The 14,094-nt window shown below is 51.3% G+C and overlaps 1 protein-coding gene across 1 annotated transcript; it reads left to right on the top strand.

Moving 5' to 3' along the window:
• The first annotated feature begins 323 nt into the window (after window positions 1-323).
• On the top strand, window positions 324-10,583 carry ANKRD60 (ankyrin repeat domain 60). The gene is made up of 4 exons (XM_061125679.1): window positions 324-678; window positions 5,408-5,538; window positions 7,259-7,424; window positions 10,279-10,583. Exons 1-4 carry the CDS (start codon window positions 324-326, stop codon window positions 10,581-10,583), a joined length of 957 nt encoding a protein of 318 aa, XP_060981662.1.
• The last annotated feature ends 3,511 nt before the right edge of the window (window positions 10,584-14,094 follow it).

Genomic DNA, 14,094 nt, shown 5'->3' on the forward strand with positions numbered 1-14,094 from the left:
TTAAAGGACCTGACGTTCAGCTGGGAAGGGGAGCTGGGGGTATGGCGCCGGGGCGCACGCCACGTGGTGATGCCCCTGTATTGATCTCAGTAAATCTCCCCACTGTTTTAGAAGCACGCGTGGCCATTCCCCTTATTCAAGAAGCTGCACCGGGTCCACAGGAAGCCCGCTTTGGTTAACTGCGGCCCATCGGCCCACCGCGGGGAGGGGGGGGTTCAGCTGTCCGGGGGAGGGGCGGGGGCGGCAGTGACGCGCGACCACTTCTTGGAGCGCGGATAACGCGCGCAAGACGCGGCCAAGCGGCTGGGGCCCGGTGGCGGGCCATGCGGAGGAGGGCAGCGGAGGCAGCGACGCCGCCGGGGGGCACCATTCGCCCCGACCCCGCTGCAGCCTGGCCGCACACGCGGTGGGCGGACTCCGCCGGCCCGCGGCCCCGCTCCCTGCAGCTCCGGGCCAGCACCCGCGGCCGGAGCCACGTCGGGGACCCGCAGGCCGTGAACCACGCGACTGACGTGGTCCCGGATGTCTTCGCCATGCGGGTGCTGCTGGAAGATTCCGGGGAGATGTTCCGAGTGACAAACTGCCGCAGCAACATGACGGTGCGGGAGCTCAAAGAGGAGCTGGACCTAACAGCCGGCATCCCCTTCAACCTGCAGCGGCTGCAGTACCTGGACCAAGGTGGCCCTTGCCCGACCCCTTTCCTGGCCACGTGTACTCCTCTCCACCCCGGGTGCCAAGTCCCCTCTGAACCTACAGTGGGGGAAGGGAAGCCGGCCCAGATGAAGACCCCCAGATGGGTCAAAACAAATCCCACACCATGAAACCCCAGGTGGAAAAACCAATCCTGGCCACCTAGGGACTTCCCAATTCCAGAAAAGCCGGGTTCATGTTAGGCCTCAGATCTCCAGGCAAACCCTGTCCGCAGCAAGACCCTGATCAGTAGCAAATCCTCCAATCTCAAAGCCAGCTGTCTAGTCCATCCTGCCAACCTGAGTCAACCCAGTCCCAGTCAGAGCCCCCAATCCCAAACCAGACGCTGTCCACCCCTCTAGGACCCTCAGACACCCAGACCCTCAGTCTCCCATGTCTTCATCAGGGACCCGAGTCCCAAAGCTGGCAGGGTCACACAAGACCTCAAGCCTGAAACATCTGTCCTCAGCAGGACCCCACAAACCTGCTTATGTCAGGCCCCCAAATGGAGGCAAACTTCTAGTCTCTGTGCTGTGCTGTGGGACACCAGGACCCCCAATCCACCATTCAGTTATATCCATGCAAGGACCCCAAGCCCAGAACAAGCTTGCCCAAAACTTAGCCCAAATCTCCAGGGTTACCGTGGCTACTTCAGAACCCTGGATTCTTTGGCAAAGGTGTCCACACAAGGACACTAGAGCTTGGAACAAGCCCTGCTCACTTTAGGGCCCTCAAGCCAAGAACCAACCTGCCCAAGAATGAACCCCCTAATCCCCAGACTAGCCAAGTGACCATGAGAACCCTGAATCCCCCAGCAGCCGTGTAGATTCAAAAACACTAGGGCCTTAAACAAAGTGTGCGCCTCAGAACCCATATCTCTCCACAAACCACACTCATGTTTGAACCTCAAATACAATCCCCAAGGGACCCCTGCTCACAACAGAAACCTGAATCCCAGAGCAGATGGGCTCAATTCTGAGTCCCTCATCTCCGCCTAACCAATCACGCATTTGAACCCCACTCCGTCAGCCATCTGTGTCTACATAAAGATGTCAGACCCCCAAATGAACTCTGCCCACATCTGACAGCTCACTGTGACTACACCAGAAGCCCAGGCCAAGAGTCTTCAGAAGAGCTCTGAGGCATGAGACAGATTCCGCCCACAAGAGGACCCCAAAGCTCAAGTCCAGTGTACCCATATCTGAACCCCAAACCTCCATGAAAATCATGTTTGCACTCCAAGGTTTAAGCCAGCCATATGTGTGTAAGGAAGACAAAGCTCAAAATAAGCCTTGTCCGCATGAGGACCCCCCAGACTCAAAGCAAACTCTGCTTGTGATTGAAACCCAAATCCCACATCAGCCTTAGTCACATCTAAACTCCAAGTTCAAGACCAAACCCTGCCTATATCAGGACTCTGAATCTCATAGCAGAACCTGTCGCCACTGAGACACCTGAATCCCAGGGCAGACCTGTCCGATTCCTCACCCCTATGCTATCCAGGACCCCCAAATGCCAAAACAAATCCTTCCCACAGAAGGACTCCACATCCCAGAACAGACCCTTCCCACAGCAGGACCCCCAGGCAGAGCGCAAACCTTGCCTCCATCAGAACCCCAAATCTCAAAACAAACCCTGTCCACATTTGAACCCCAAATACTGGCACTGACCCAGTCCGTATCAGGACATCGAATCTCAAGCTGCCTCCTTGTCCAGGTCAGGAGCTCAAAGCTAGCCCAACCGGAATCAGAACCCAGCACCCAAAGCTCACTGTGACTGACTCAGCACCCCAAGGTCTCCTGTCCAGATAAACCCCACATAGGAGACATCCAGTGGAGAGCAAGGGCCCAGAGCACATTTTCTCCCCCTAGGGTCTCCTTCCCTCAGCTTGTGGGTCTGGCTGTCCCCATCCCATCCCTATGATATTTAGAATATGAGAGCAGGATCAAAGCCCCCCAACCTCCACCATCTCCCCACCTGCTTGAAATCAATGCAAAAACAAGAAAACAAAGGTGGAAAAAAACTCTCTGGGCTGCTGCGCAGAGAAAGTGAACAGCCAGTGGCGCAGAGAGACTGCAGTTATACTGCAGGGGCCGTGAAGCAATAGAGATGAAGACTTGAAGCAGGCTGTCTCCCCGAGCTCCAGGCTCCCAGACATTGCCCTTCTGGGGCTCAGCTTCCTGATCTCTAAACCACAGCCCCATTAGCTCTGGAATCCTCAGCGCTGTTTCCTCCTTTAGGCAGAAATGACTCCAGAAACTCAGAATGCATACTGAAGACCAAAGTCCTTTCCTTTGCCCTCTTGGATATCGGTTATGCATTTTTCGTGATGTATTTGCTTTGCTAGAGCAGTATTTGAAAGATGCTTAAGAGCATTTTTGAGGTTTTATGTGGAAAGAAAGGTACCTGGATTTAATGTGTTAAAAGTGAACTGAGCTATGGAAGTACTTAGTAAGAGTTCCAAAGCAAGTAATTCGAGAATTATGTGTCCTGAACTGCAGATGTCTGACATCCCTCCTGTTAATTTATTTTCACCCATGAACTATGCCGAGTGATACATTCAGGAAAGCTAAGAGGGAAAGAAAGAGACGAAGTGGCTTAACACTGATGTCACAATCCTGTTAGTCAGCAAGCACTTAGCAACTGTTAGAAGCTTGACCTCTCTTGCGGTTGCCATCCTTACTGTTGACGGCAAACAAGAGAGAAGGTATACCACGGTGATGGAAGAAATTTGGGCTTTTGCCAACAATCAGCCTGACGCCTCTTTACCCACCTCAGAGGTTGCCAGGGAGGATCAAATGAGATAATGTGTGTGAAAACCCTGAAAGACTTAACTCTAAAAGGGGGTGAGCATTCTCCTGCAGGCGGGCCGCCTTCCCACGTCTGTTGTCAACTCTAATAATTTATTTAGCGGGTGATAATTAGTATTTGTCTGAGCTGAAGGCAGTTGCTGCCTGCCTGTAAAAGGAGAATGTGCTCTGATTTTCTCTATGAGCTGTTTAGCTTGTGTGAATTGTGCTCTTGTCTTTCTCGGAGAAACACAGCCTTGCTCCAGTTTTTTCAAAGTTGTTAGGGAGTCGTCGAGTTGTCCTACTTAGACTAATTACTGAGTTTCCTCAGTATGAGAACCACAAATAAGACCCTAATGAACAGATTTGCTAATCGCTATTCCACGTTTCCATCCACCAATTGGAGTTGCTGGGAGCCAAAGAGTGCCAACAAAGTCTAGAGTGAGGGGCGCAGGGCATCCAGGAGAGGCAGGGCTGGTTGGAGTCCTGGTGTTGCCGTTCACTGGCCACGTGAGCCTCCATCTGCTTCTGCGGCAACTGGACCAGCCAACCTGGCTTGTCGTGAGGATTAAAGAATGTGGGTGCTGAGTCCTTGCACTTAGTAATCACTCAATCATGAAACCAAAAATGCTCACAAATTCTACTCGGAATAAATGATAATCCAACCTGGGCAGAGTTGAGACATTCTATTCTAAGGTCTGCTTATTGGAAAAAGCAGATTAATCCTTCAGCCAGGTTACAGGTGGCCAGATAGGAAGATGTGTGTGTGTGCATTTCCAAAGGTAAACTGAAATCAACTTCATTCTTAATGTTCTTAAAATGTTCTACAGTCCTCTTCTACTAATTCTGACTGTCTTCCCCCAAGGGTATGAGTAAGGGGTAGTTTTGGGTGATGACACATAGACAGGATGTTCTTCCATACCAAGTCCAAATTATGGTGGGGGTCGACATGGAGATGCTCATATTACCATAGGGTCTCCACTGGGGCAATTTTGTCCCCCTGGAGGCCATCTGGCAATGTCTAGAGACATTTCAGTGGTCACACCTAGCTGAGCGGTCTGCTGTCACCTTGCTGGTAGAGGCCAGGAATACTGTAAAGACCCTACAATGTCCAGGAAGACCCCACAGCAGATAGTCATTTGGCTGCAAGGGTCACGAGTGCAGAGGTTGAGAAATGCTGCCATAGGCTATAATTTGAAAGATCCAACAATTTTTTCTCATTATTACCTCTTTAAGCTAACTGATGACAACATTAACAAGAATCAGTATTTTAGTTTAAAGGTATATAACTTGTATAACCACATTGTGCCCTGTCTGTAATGTACAGTTACTTCAAATAGTTCTACTTAGAGTTGGCCTCCTGAAATGACTTTTGTTCACTTCATGTATTTTTTTTTTTTGTGATGGGTCAAGTTATAATTGGGCTTCCCAGGTGGCACTAGTGGTAAAGAACCTGCCTGTCAATGCAAGAGACATAAGAGGTGTGGTTTGATCCCTGGGTTGTGAAGATCCCCTTGCAGAAGGGCATGGCAACCCACTCCAGCATTCTTGCCTGGAGAACCCCATGGACAGAAGAGCCTGGCAGGCTACAGTCCATAGGGTGGCAAAAAGTTGGACATTACTGAAGTGACTTAGCATGCACACACGAAAGTTATAATTATAGAATTTTATGATTTATTGCTTTTTTTGGTGGGGGGGGGGAAGGTTTGGCTTCTCTTTGAGTTAAGCCAAATTTATTTTCTAAAAAATATCAGCTACCACAAACAGACATACGTGGTTTCATCAAATGAGACTCGTGCTCAAGTGTCTCAAAGTATTTTTGTGATACCCAAATATCACAAATAAGATAATCTCTTAACTAAACCAGTGTAACAATTTATCTTTAATGCCTGACTTTTCTTTTTAAAGATAAAAATTATTCCCCATAGGAATTTTGATGGATGACGCTACGCTGAAGTTCCACGACGTTATTCCTGGTGGAATTATTTCATTATGTATCTGGCACTATGATGGATGGACGGAGCTGGTTTTGGCGGCTGTGGAAGGGGATTCCAGTAAGGTGTTTTCATGCTTCTTTAAATGGATATTATACTTCATGAAGCAACTGTAGTTTGTGTGCGTGTGTGTGTGTGTGTGTAGGGGGAAGTTGCTTGTTCTTTATTGTGAATATTTGTTGAAAGTTGCAGAGTAGAGAGAAGAATAACAACGACTTGTCATCATGATCAAATCGAGTGTTTCCATTTGTTGTTTGGCTTTGCGGTTTCACCCTGTCCACGGACTTATGGTTTGTAACCCAGTCACTCCACCCCGAAAGGAACCAGGCCAGCCCTTTTTCTATTCATGGGTATATTTGCGAGCATTCTAAGTCTCTTCAGTTGTGTCCAACTCTTTGCCACCCCATGGACTGTAGCCCACTAGGCTCCTCTGTCCATGGGATTCTCCAGGCAAGAATACTGGAGTGGGTTGCCCTTCTTTTCTCCAGGGGAGCCTCCCGACTCAGGGATTGAACCTGGGTCTCCTGCATTGCAGGAGAATTCTTTACCACTAGCGCCACAAGTATATTTGGTAAAGTTGAAAACCTAATTTAACCACGGAGGATGCCAGATAAGTTGGAACTGCGTGGTCCAGAGAATTCGACGCTGCAGAAAATAAGTCCTGGGAGTCTAACCCACCTGACAGGGAGAGGCTTGGAAACACAGAAGACGCCCTGACCCTTGGCCAGGCCTTGAGCAGGGCTCTGGTGTGGGGCGGGGGTGGGAGTGAGACAGGAGGAGGAAATGTCTACCCAACAGTGAAGGTGAATCACGCAGACACAGGGGGCGAGTGCAAGTTCTTTGTGGAAAATAAATTCCGGGGAGAAGCTAGGAATTTGTGGAGGAGACAGTTCACTTCTGGCTGGGATGCGGATTGGGGGGGTGGTTGGGATGGGGTTCTGGGGAGCGGCGGTGGGCTCTAAGGAAGGCAGGGCCAGGACCCAGCAACCCTGTTGCCCTGGAGCAAGAGCCTTAGAGCCCACTCCCCCTACCCCCGCTAATGTTTGCACAACTCTTTGGTTCCTTCTCTGCATTTCTCCCCTCCTCTGCCTTCCCTGGATTCCTCTCAGGCTGTGTCCATTCTGGGTTCTCTGACTCTTGCTCTGAATGTGGGGTGAGTCCCCCCACCCTTGTCTTGGGCCAGAACTGTCATCACCCCCCTGCATCAGGGACTGGGTTCCTCTCTGTTGGAGCCATAGCCTTCCTCTGGGTCTCAAAGCTTTAACTCTCCATGAGAAGATTCTGTCCCAGGGCTGTTATTCACCTGACAGCAGAGTTCAGAGTGTCCTGAATGTTAACGGAGACAATGGGCCTAAGAATAGACCGGAAGGCCAGGGTTCGTCAACTCTCCCTAGGAGTGCGTGCTCCCTTGGAGGTGGGGGGAGTTTGGTGTCGGTGGGGGTCTTCCTTCAGGGCTGCAGCCCCCTTCCTCTGGACACCCAGAAAAGCTATTTTTCTCTCTTCAAAACATGGACAGGAAGAATTTCCTGCCTCCCGAGCCTGTCTGGTGGTAAATTTGTGTTTCCTGGACGTGCAGAGAGAGCTACCCGTGGCTGGCTTCCAGCTTCTCCTTCCCCTAGGGGCTGCTGTCCCCCCGACCCCACCCACCTGGCCTGTCCCATCCCCCTCCTGCACGTGGCTTCCTAGCTGACTTCCCCACCAGGGTGTCCTGGGACCCACCAGCCAGGTGCCTCTATGCTCCTGAAGTCACTGCGACTCACGCGTGTAACTGTGTGTCTCGTCCAGCTGGCTTGCCTCGGCGTTGCCGAAGACACTTTCTACCGAACTGCAAACTCGGGGCGTTTTGACGACAGGCAGTGGAAGAAGTGGATTTCCCAGAGGGCGTTCGTGGCCTTGTATGTCGCCTCACACAGGGGTCACTCGGAGGCTGTGCAATACCTTCTAGAACACGGTAAATCTCATAGCCGCTGGGTATGTTCACATGGTTGGTGTTCAGTCACTAAGTCATGTCTGACTGCAGCCTCATGGACTGCGGCACGCTGGGCGTCCCTGTCCTTCACCATCTCCCAGAGCCAGCTCAAACTCATGTCCATTGAGGGGCTTTCCTGGTGGCTCAGACGGTAAAGAGTCTGTCTGCAATGCGGGAGACCTGAGTTCAATCCCTGAGTCGGGAAGATCCCCTGGAGAAGGAAACGGCAACCCACTCCACTATTCTTGCCTGGAAAATCCCATGGACAGAGGAGCCTGGTAGGCGACAGCCTATGGGGTCGCGAAGAATCGGATACGACTTAGCGGATCAGCTTCTTCTTCGCGTCCATTGAGTGTGCTCAAGAGTAGGGGGCTTTTGTGGGAGAGGGGGACACAGTGACTTGCCTTCCCGGTCCGCTCAGTAGTGGTTTCCTGGACCTAAGTTTGTCAACCACCAATTAAGGCCCCCATTGGTCACTGTCTGAGGGGTCTGAGGACATGCTAACCAGAGGCTGTGTTGCCTCTCTTGGTCAGGGCTCAGGAAGACAGAATTTTTCAGGACACCAAGTCACAGGGCTTCCTGGTTCATAGTGTCCAACCAGACCCTGCTGGGGATATTCCCAACCCATCCTGTTATTTCTTCCCCACCTGGGGTCCTCTTTCTGCCCAAGGAGTCTAGCCCCATGCTGACATCCCTCCCTTGGTAGCTGGCAAGCTGGCCAGTCTCCTTTCTCCAAGCCTTTGAATTGTTTGTCCCACACCCTCGTTTTCATCTCTCCTCCACCAAAGGGCAATTACTCTCTCTGTTCACAGGCACAGAAGCCTTATCCTGGCTTGTCTCCCAGTTAAAGGGCTTTGCCTGAGCTTCCTTCCTGGATGTAGAGTGTTTTGGGGAAAAGAGGCCTGGGACTGAGGTGCAGACCACTGAAAAACATGAGAAAACTGTGTCAGACATCCCAGGCCACCAGCTTCCTCCAGAAAAAGAACATAGTATTTGATCAATGGTTTCCCAGGTGGCTCAGTGATAAAAGAACCTGCCTGCCAATGCAGGAGGTGCCTGTTTGATCCCTGGGTCAGGAAGATCCCCTGGAGAAGGGAATGGCAACCCACTCCAGTATTCTTGTCTGGAGAATCCCATGGACAGAGGAGCCTTGGTGGACTACAATCCATGGGGTTGCAAAGAGTCAGACATGACTGAGCATGCACACACTTATTTGGGGCTCAGGAGGGGGCTTCATCTGAGGATCTCCCACATCAACTTGGCTCCAGATTAGACCCCCTCTTCCCAGCCTTTGGCTTTGATCCCAGGCTGTCTGTGCTCTTTCCCCCACTTTCACCAACCAAGCTGGGAAAACATCTCCGATGCTTGGGCAGGATGACAGGCCGTGTGTGTGTGAAGGGCAGGGGTTTTTGTGATGGTCCTCCCCTCTCTCTGCACTTCTCCTGTTGTAGGATGAAATATGGGCTTTTCACAGCCCAGCAGTCCTTTAAGCTCATAAAAAGTCATTTTCACTCTGATGGAACCGTGATGTATTTGAAAGCACCAGTTAAAAAATTACAGCCGGCTTGGCAAAGTTTTCTGTCCTTTGCAGACGGTAGCTGTAAAGAGGTGCTGGGGCCAAGGCAGGGTGTTGTGAGAACCCATTTAAAACTTTACCTCACTGACCAGTCATAGCTCATAAAAACTGGCTACTGAAATGTCAGCTGCGTGTAATTGAATTGCCTTGTTCTCTCTGTCATGGTATTTGTTACCCAGAATTTGATTCAATTCAACAAGTCCATATTGGACACCTGTCATTAGCCCACCCATCTGCAGGAGGCAGTGAGGGATTCAATCCAAGTGAAGTCCATCCGTGAGTCATGCCGCCCGGCCTCTGACATCTTCCAGGGGCCTGTCTTCTCCAGGCATCGCCCAGGCTACGTGCTGGGGATGAAAACAGCAATGATCAAAACAAGAGTGTTTTCTGCCCATGTGGAATTTATGAAGGGAAGTCAGCAAATTATTACAAATAATTAATTCCATGGTCAGTCGTGCGCAGAATGTTCTGGAGACGCAGAACATCTATTGAACAAACGCAGGGGTTCCCCAGGTAGCTCAGTGATAAAGAACCCTCCTGCCAACACAGGTGGATGTAAGAGATGAGAGTTTGATCCCTGGGTTGGGAAGATCCCCTGGAGGAGGGCGTGGCAACCCACTCTGGTATTCTTGCCCGGAGAATCCCATGGACAGTGGAGCCCGGCGGGCTGCAGTCTGTGGGGTCACAAAGAGTCAGACACGACTAAACTCTGCACAGGGGGATTCTTGGGGAGGAGGACTAAGGAGCGTTTTCCTGAGGAAGTGAATGAAACCTCAAGAAACATAGGGTTATCCCAAGGGCGGGGCGGGAAGGATGAGAGTGTTTTTAGCAAAGGAAACAGCATGTGCGAAGATCCTGGGGCAAGGGAAGGGAGCAGGTGTGTTGAAAGGATAAAGCTAGAAGGCTGGTGTAAGTGAAGCATGGGGCGGTGGGGGCGGAAGATCGCTGAGTTGGGGGATGAGTAATGCTGGAGTCTTAAGGGGAGGTGGGTAGGGCAGAGCAGTGAAGACCTAGAATATCGCCCCAAGGATTTGAGCGAAGGTTGTAGAAAGGTCTTTGCCACCAGAGGAGCCTGGAGGTGAAGCAGGGCTGGATGCTGGGTAGGGGGGAGACAGGAGTGACCCCAGCAGTTATGCATTCTCCCAAGCATTCCTTCCCAAACCTCGGCCCCTCCCCATGAGTCTCTTCTTGAACAGATTTCTGAAGGTGGGCTCTGGCCAGCAGGGTGGCCCGCCCTGAGCCCACTGTTTTATTTCCCAGGTGCCAACTGTCAGGGAAGATCCCCCGTGGGCAGGACGCCCCTGCATGTGGCTGCAGCCATGAGCCGGCTGGACTGTATCAGCCTCTTGCTTAACTATGGGGCCTCCATCAACGACAAGGACGCCAAGGGGGAGACGCCCATGTCCCTTGCCCGCCGCCTGAACCGCACCCAGAGCGAGCGACGGATGTTCCTCTTCTACTGGCTGGTGAAGATGGGGACTAAGGACCCGCTGGACCCTGTGGTGAACAAGGCTTTCCAGAGAGTCAAGGCCGGGTTCGGCACCAAGAAGGAGGGCAAAGTGTAGGAACGTTTACATGTTGACACTGACTCGGAGTAACTTTCCCGAGTTCAGGTCCACGGTGACCAGTGGCCGTGGGTGAGCAGAAATTCAGGGAAACATGGCAATTAATCTGAATCAGACACGAAATGATCTGTCCTGTTTGCAAATGACATGGGCGAGAATACTGATAGAAGTGGGTGACTTTGTGTTCATTTCCTAACCCATTATGGACCTAACAGACTCCCACGCCAGCCTTTAATTTCGAGCTATTTGTTCATTATACCCAGTAACGCTGCTTGGGGTGATGTGGACCAATTACCTCCTCTCCCATCCGGACACCATCTAATGCATCCACATAATAGGGGTAATGGACACAACGAGAGTAACTCTTGTTGTTATGGTACAGAACCAGTGCGGGCAATTGTCGCAATGAGGGTGGTGGGCGGTGCCACCTGTGAATTCCAGCTTGTTAAATTCATGGAACAAGATGCTCCCTGAGCTCGCAATGTTCCAGAAGTTCTTCTGAGCCTTCCTGGAGGGGTCTGCTGCCTGAGTCAGAGGTAGGGTTGGGGTGAGAAGCTAGGCTGGCCAGGGGACATCCCAGCTTGGTTGTCCACAAGGAGCACCTGGTTACTCTTGGTGATAGGGGGTGAGTTGACATTGGATTTAAAGGAGACCAGTGCAAAAGATGATGATGAGCTCATAAAGGAGAAAGTTTGCACTGGCAGCTTCTTTTTTGCCTTTTGTCCCATCCCCAAAGGTCCAAGCACCCTCCTCCCCTGCATTAGCTTTCTCCTTTCCTGCTAGAACTGGGGAAGCTCCAGCATCCTTACTAGAGGGCAGTGTCTATGCTGGACTCTGGGCTCAACAGCCCACAAAAGCTGCCATGTGAGTGATGAGGCGGGTGTGGGAGACCCGAGGGAGGAGTGAGGACTGGAGCAGACTGACGTGTCCCCCACCCCCCCAACCCTTGCCTGAAGAAGATGCTGCTACCCAGCTCCAGCAAGTAAGTGAGCCAAAGGCAGCTAGAGCTTTCCAGAGCTGGGAACCTGGCTTTTTAATCTAAATCCTGATTTTTAAGTCTTGCCTTGAATTATCCCCTGGAGAAGGGAAAGGCTACCCACTCCAGTGTTCTGGCCTAGAGACTTCCATGGACTGTATAATCCATGGGGTCACAAAGAGTTGGACAGGACTGAGGGACTTTCACTTGCTTTTCTTTTGAATTATTTTAAGATCAGCATATGGTACAAAAGGAGAAGAAGATTTGAGGCACATGGATGGGACTGCCAAGCATCATCAAACCAACTTGTTTCACCTGGGAGATGGGTGGAAACAATCCAGGACTCCTCGGACTGTTCCCTGGCTCCAAAACCTCAGGGCGGGAATGGCCGTGGTTGTTCCTGGGCGATGCTGTCCCCCCTCGCACCCACAACCACATGTGTCTCTCTGAAGCCCTGAATCCTGACGCAGTTTCCAGGGCCAGTCTGTGTGGCAGCAGCAGCTCTACTGTTGCGGTTCTGTTATGTGCTTTGGCAGATTTTTTTTTTTTTTTTTCTTTTTGGTCTCAGACCTGAACTTAGTCATTTTCCAAGGAACTCTGGTTCTGAAGTTCTGAGTTTTAAGGAGCTGGAAAATGGCACTGCAGCCCAGCCGCCCTCCTCTCCAACTTACATCCCAAGAACTGGAACTGGATTCAGCTTTTACATCAATGGGCCGCATTTCCTGCTGTCTTTGCAAGGAAGATCCGTGATGATGATGTGGCTTTACGCTTGGTGGACGTGGCTGGACCCAGCTCAGCAATCTGTTTGACAAATAATAGTCGGGGGAAAAAAATACAGCTCGGCATCAACTATGTCAAAACAGAGATCTTGTTTTTGGCAGATGTTCCCCAAAGTCAATAGGCAGATATTAAATAGCCTCACCCAGTGGGGTCAGTTCATTTAGCTAATGAGGTGTGTTGGCAGGGGGACCTGGGCACCCTTTTAACTTAACAAGTGGTGTGACTCACAGTCATGGGTTTTCCGGGAGCTCTGCTCTCCTGGCTTTATTGTTAGGAGAGTCAACTGCCTGACACTTGTCCCCAAAACTTTGGAGGGAAGCCCTCTGTCTTCGTTGCCCCCAGTTCAGCTAAACACTTGGCCAGGAACTGAACAAGTTCCAAACTGTGATGACATTTTGCTCGGTCCGTGGCAGGGTCATTAAAACACTCCTGTAGGTCCTGGGGACTCTTCCTTTCAGACAATCTTAACATCCGAGCTGTTCTATTCTAATAAGCTTGCATTGCCTTGTCAATAAAATTTGTCCACAGCCTCAGAAGAGTTGATCTGCAATTGGGTGCAATCATGTTACACTTTGCAGATAATTTTATTCAACATTTGAAGTTTTGTGGGGTCATACTTTGGAGCCAACAGAATTTTTTTTTTTTTTTTTTAAGGGGTTGATCTTAAACATTTGTGTAGGATCCTGAAATCCTTTTAGGCCCAAGGTACTGGGGGTGGTCTTTGGTGGTGAAGCAGTGGTGGTCTGCCATTGACCCGGTGGGCCTCACTTCTGTGTGGAGAGTGACTTGCTTCCTCGGAGTTATGGTCAATCGTCTGGGTATGATATCCATCTCCCTGCTCCGTATCTCGTATCTCCTGTGAGGCTGAACTCAACTGCCAGAGTGGGATTGCTACCAGGGTAGTGTGGACGTAAGGGCTAGGGGTCAGAGTGGACCCCAGGTTGCATCTTGGTGGCTCTGCCCTGTGGCCTTGGGTTACCAGAGGATGGAGGGTGCTCATGGTGTCTGGTCCCCCGGGTTGTTGGGAGGGGGCGTTCAATACATGCCGGCTCTTCTCAGCTGAGAGCTTGGTGCAGACTGGCTAAAGTGAGCTCCATCACTGATGATCGAGGAGAGGGAAGAGAGGAGGAACATTTAGGACCATTTAGAGCCATTTCTTGGGCTCTCAAGTTCTAATCAGCAAGAGACAGATGATCTCTGAGCTCAGGCTCCCCATGGAAGAGCCGTCCAATGTCCTCGGATCCCTCAGTGCCTCCTGACCAGAGGGGACCCTGCTTACCAGGGTACCTTATGTCAGCCAGGAAAACAGCCATTGGGATAAGGGGAGCCTCTCTGGAGAGGTGGATGGCTCACGCTAGGCACAGCTGTGCCCCCACCACATGGTCACTAGCCTTGGCCACCCCTCTGGACCCCTCGCGGCTGAGTCACTGCCTGGGTCTCGGGCATGTGGCCATCACTCTCCAAAGACTCGGCTGAGAGGCTGCATGCCTGGGTTCTGCCCACGGGGTCCTCCCTCCATCTCTGGTCTGAACGCTCCGTTTTCTGCAGCATAGACACTGACCAGACCTTCCCAGAGAAGCGGAAGGGCACCCACTGGTGGCGCCTCAGGGGACTTTAAGTGGCTCTGGTGCTGCAGTGAGGGCCATCAAAACACAGGGCGAGAAAGTTATTCCCTTTTCAAATCACTCTCAATCCTTTAAATTCCGACAAGAGGAAAGTCTCCGCTTGGTGTTAGAGGGTCGGGTCCCCCGGCTG

This window comes from Dama dama, chromosome 23, assembly GCF_033118175.1.
Source record: "Dama dama isolate Ldn47 chromosome 23, ASM3311817v1, whole genome shotgun sequence".
In the NCBI taxonomy this organism is placed as follows: Eukaryota; Metazoa; Chordata; class Mammalia; order Artiodactyla; family Cervidae; genus Dama; species Dama dama.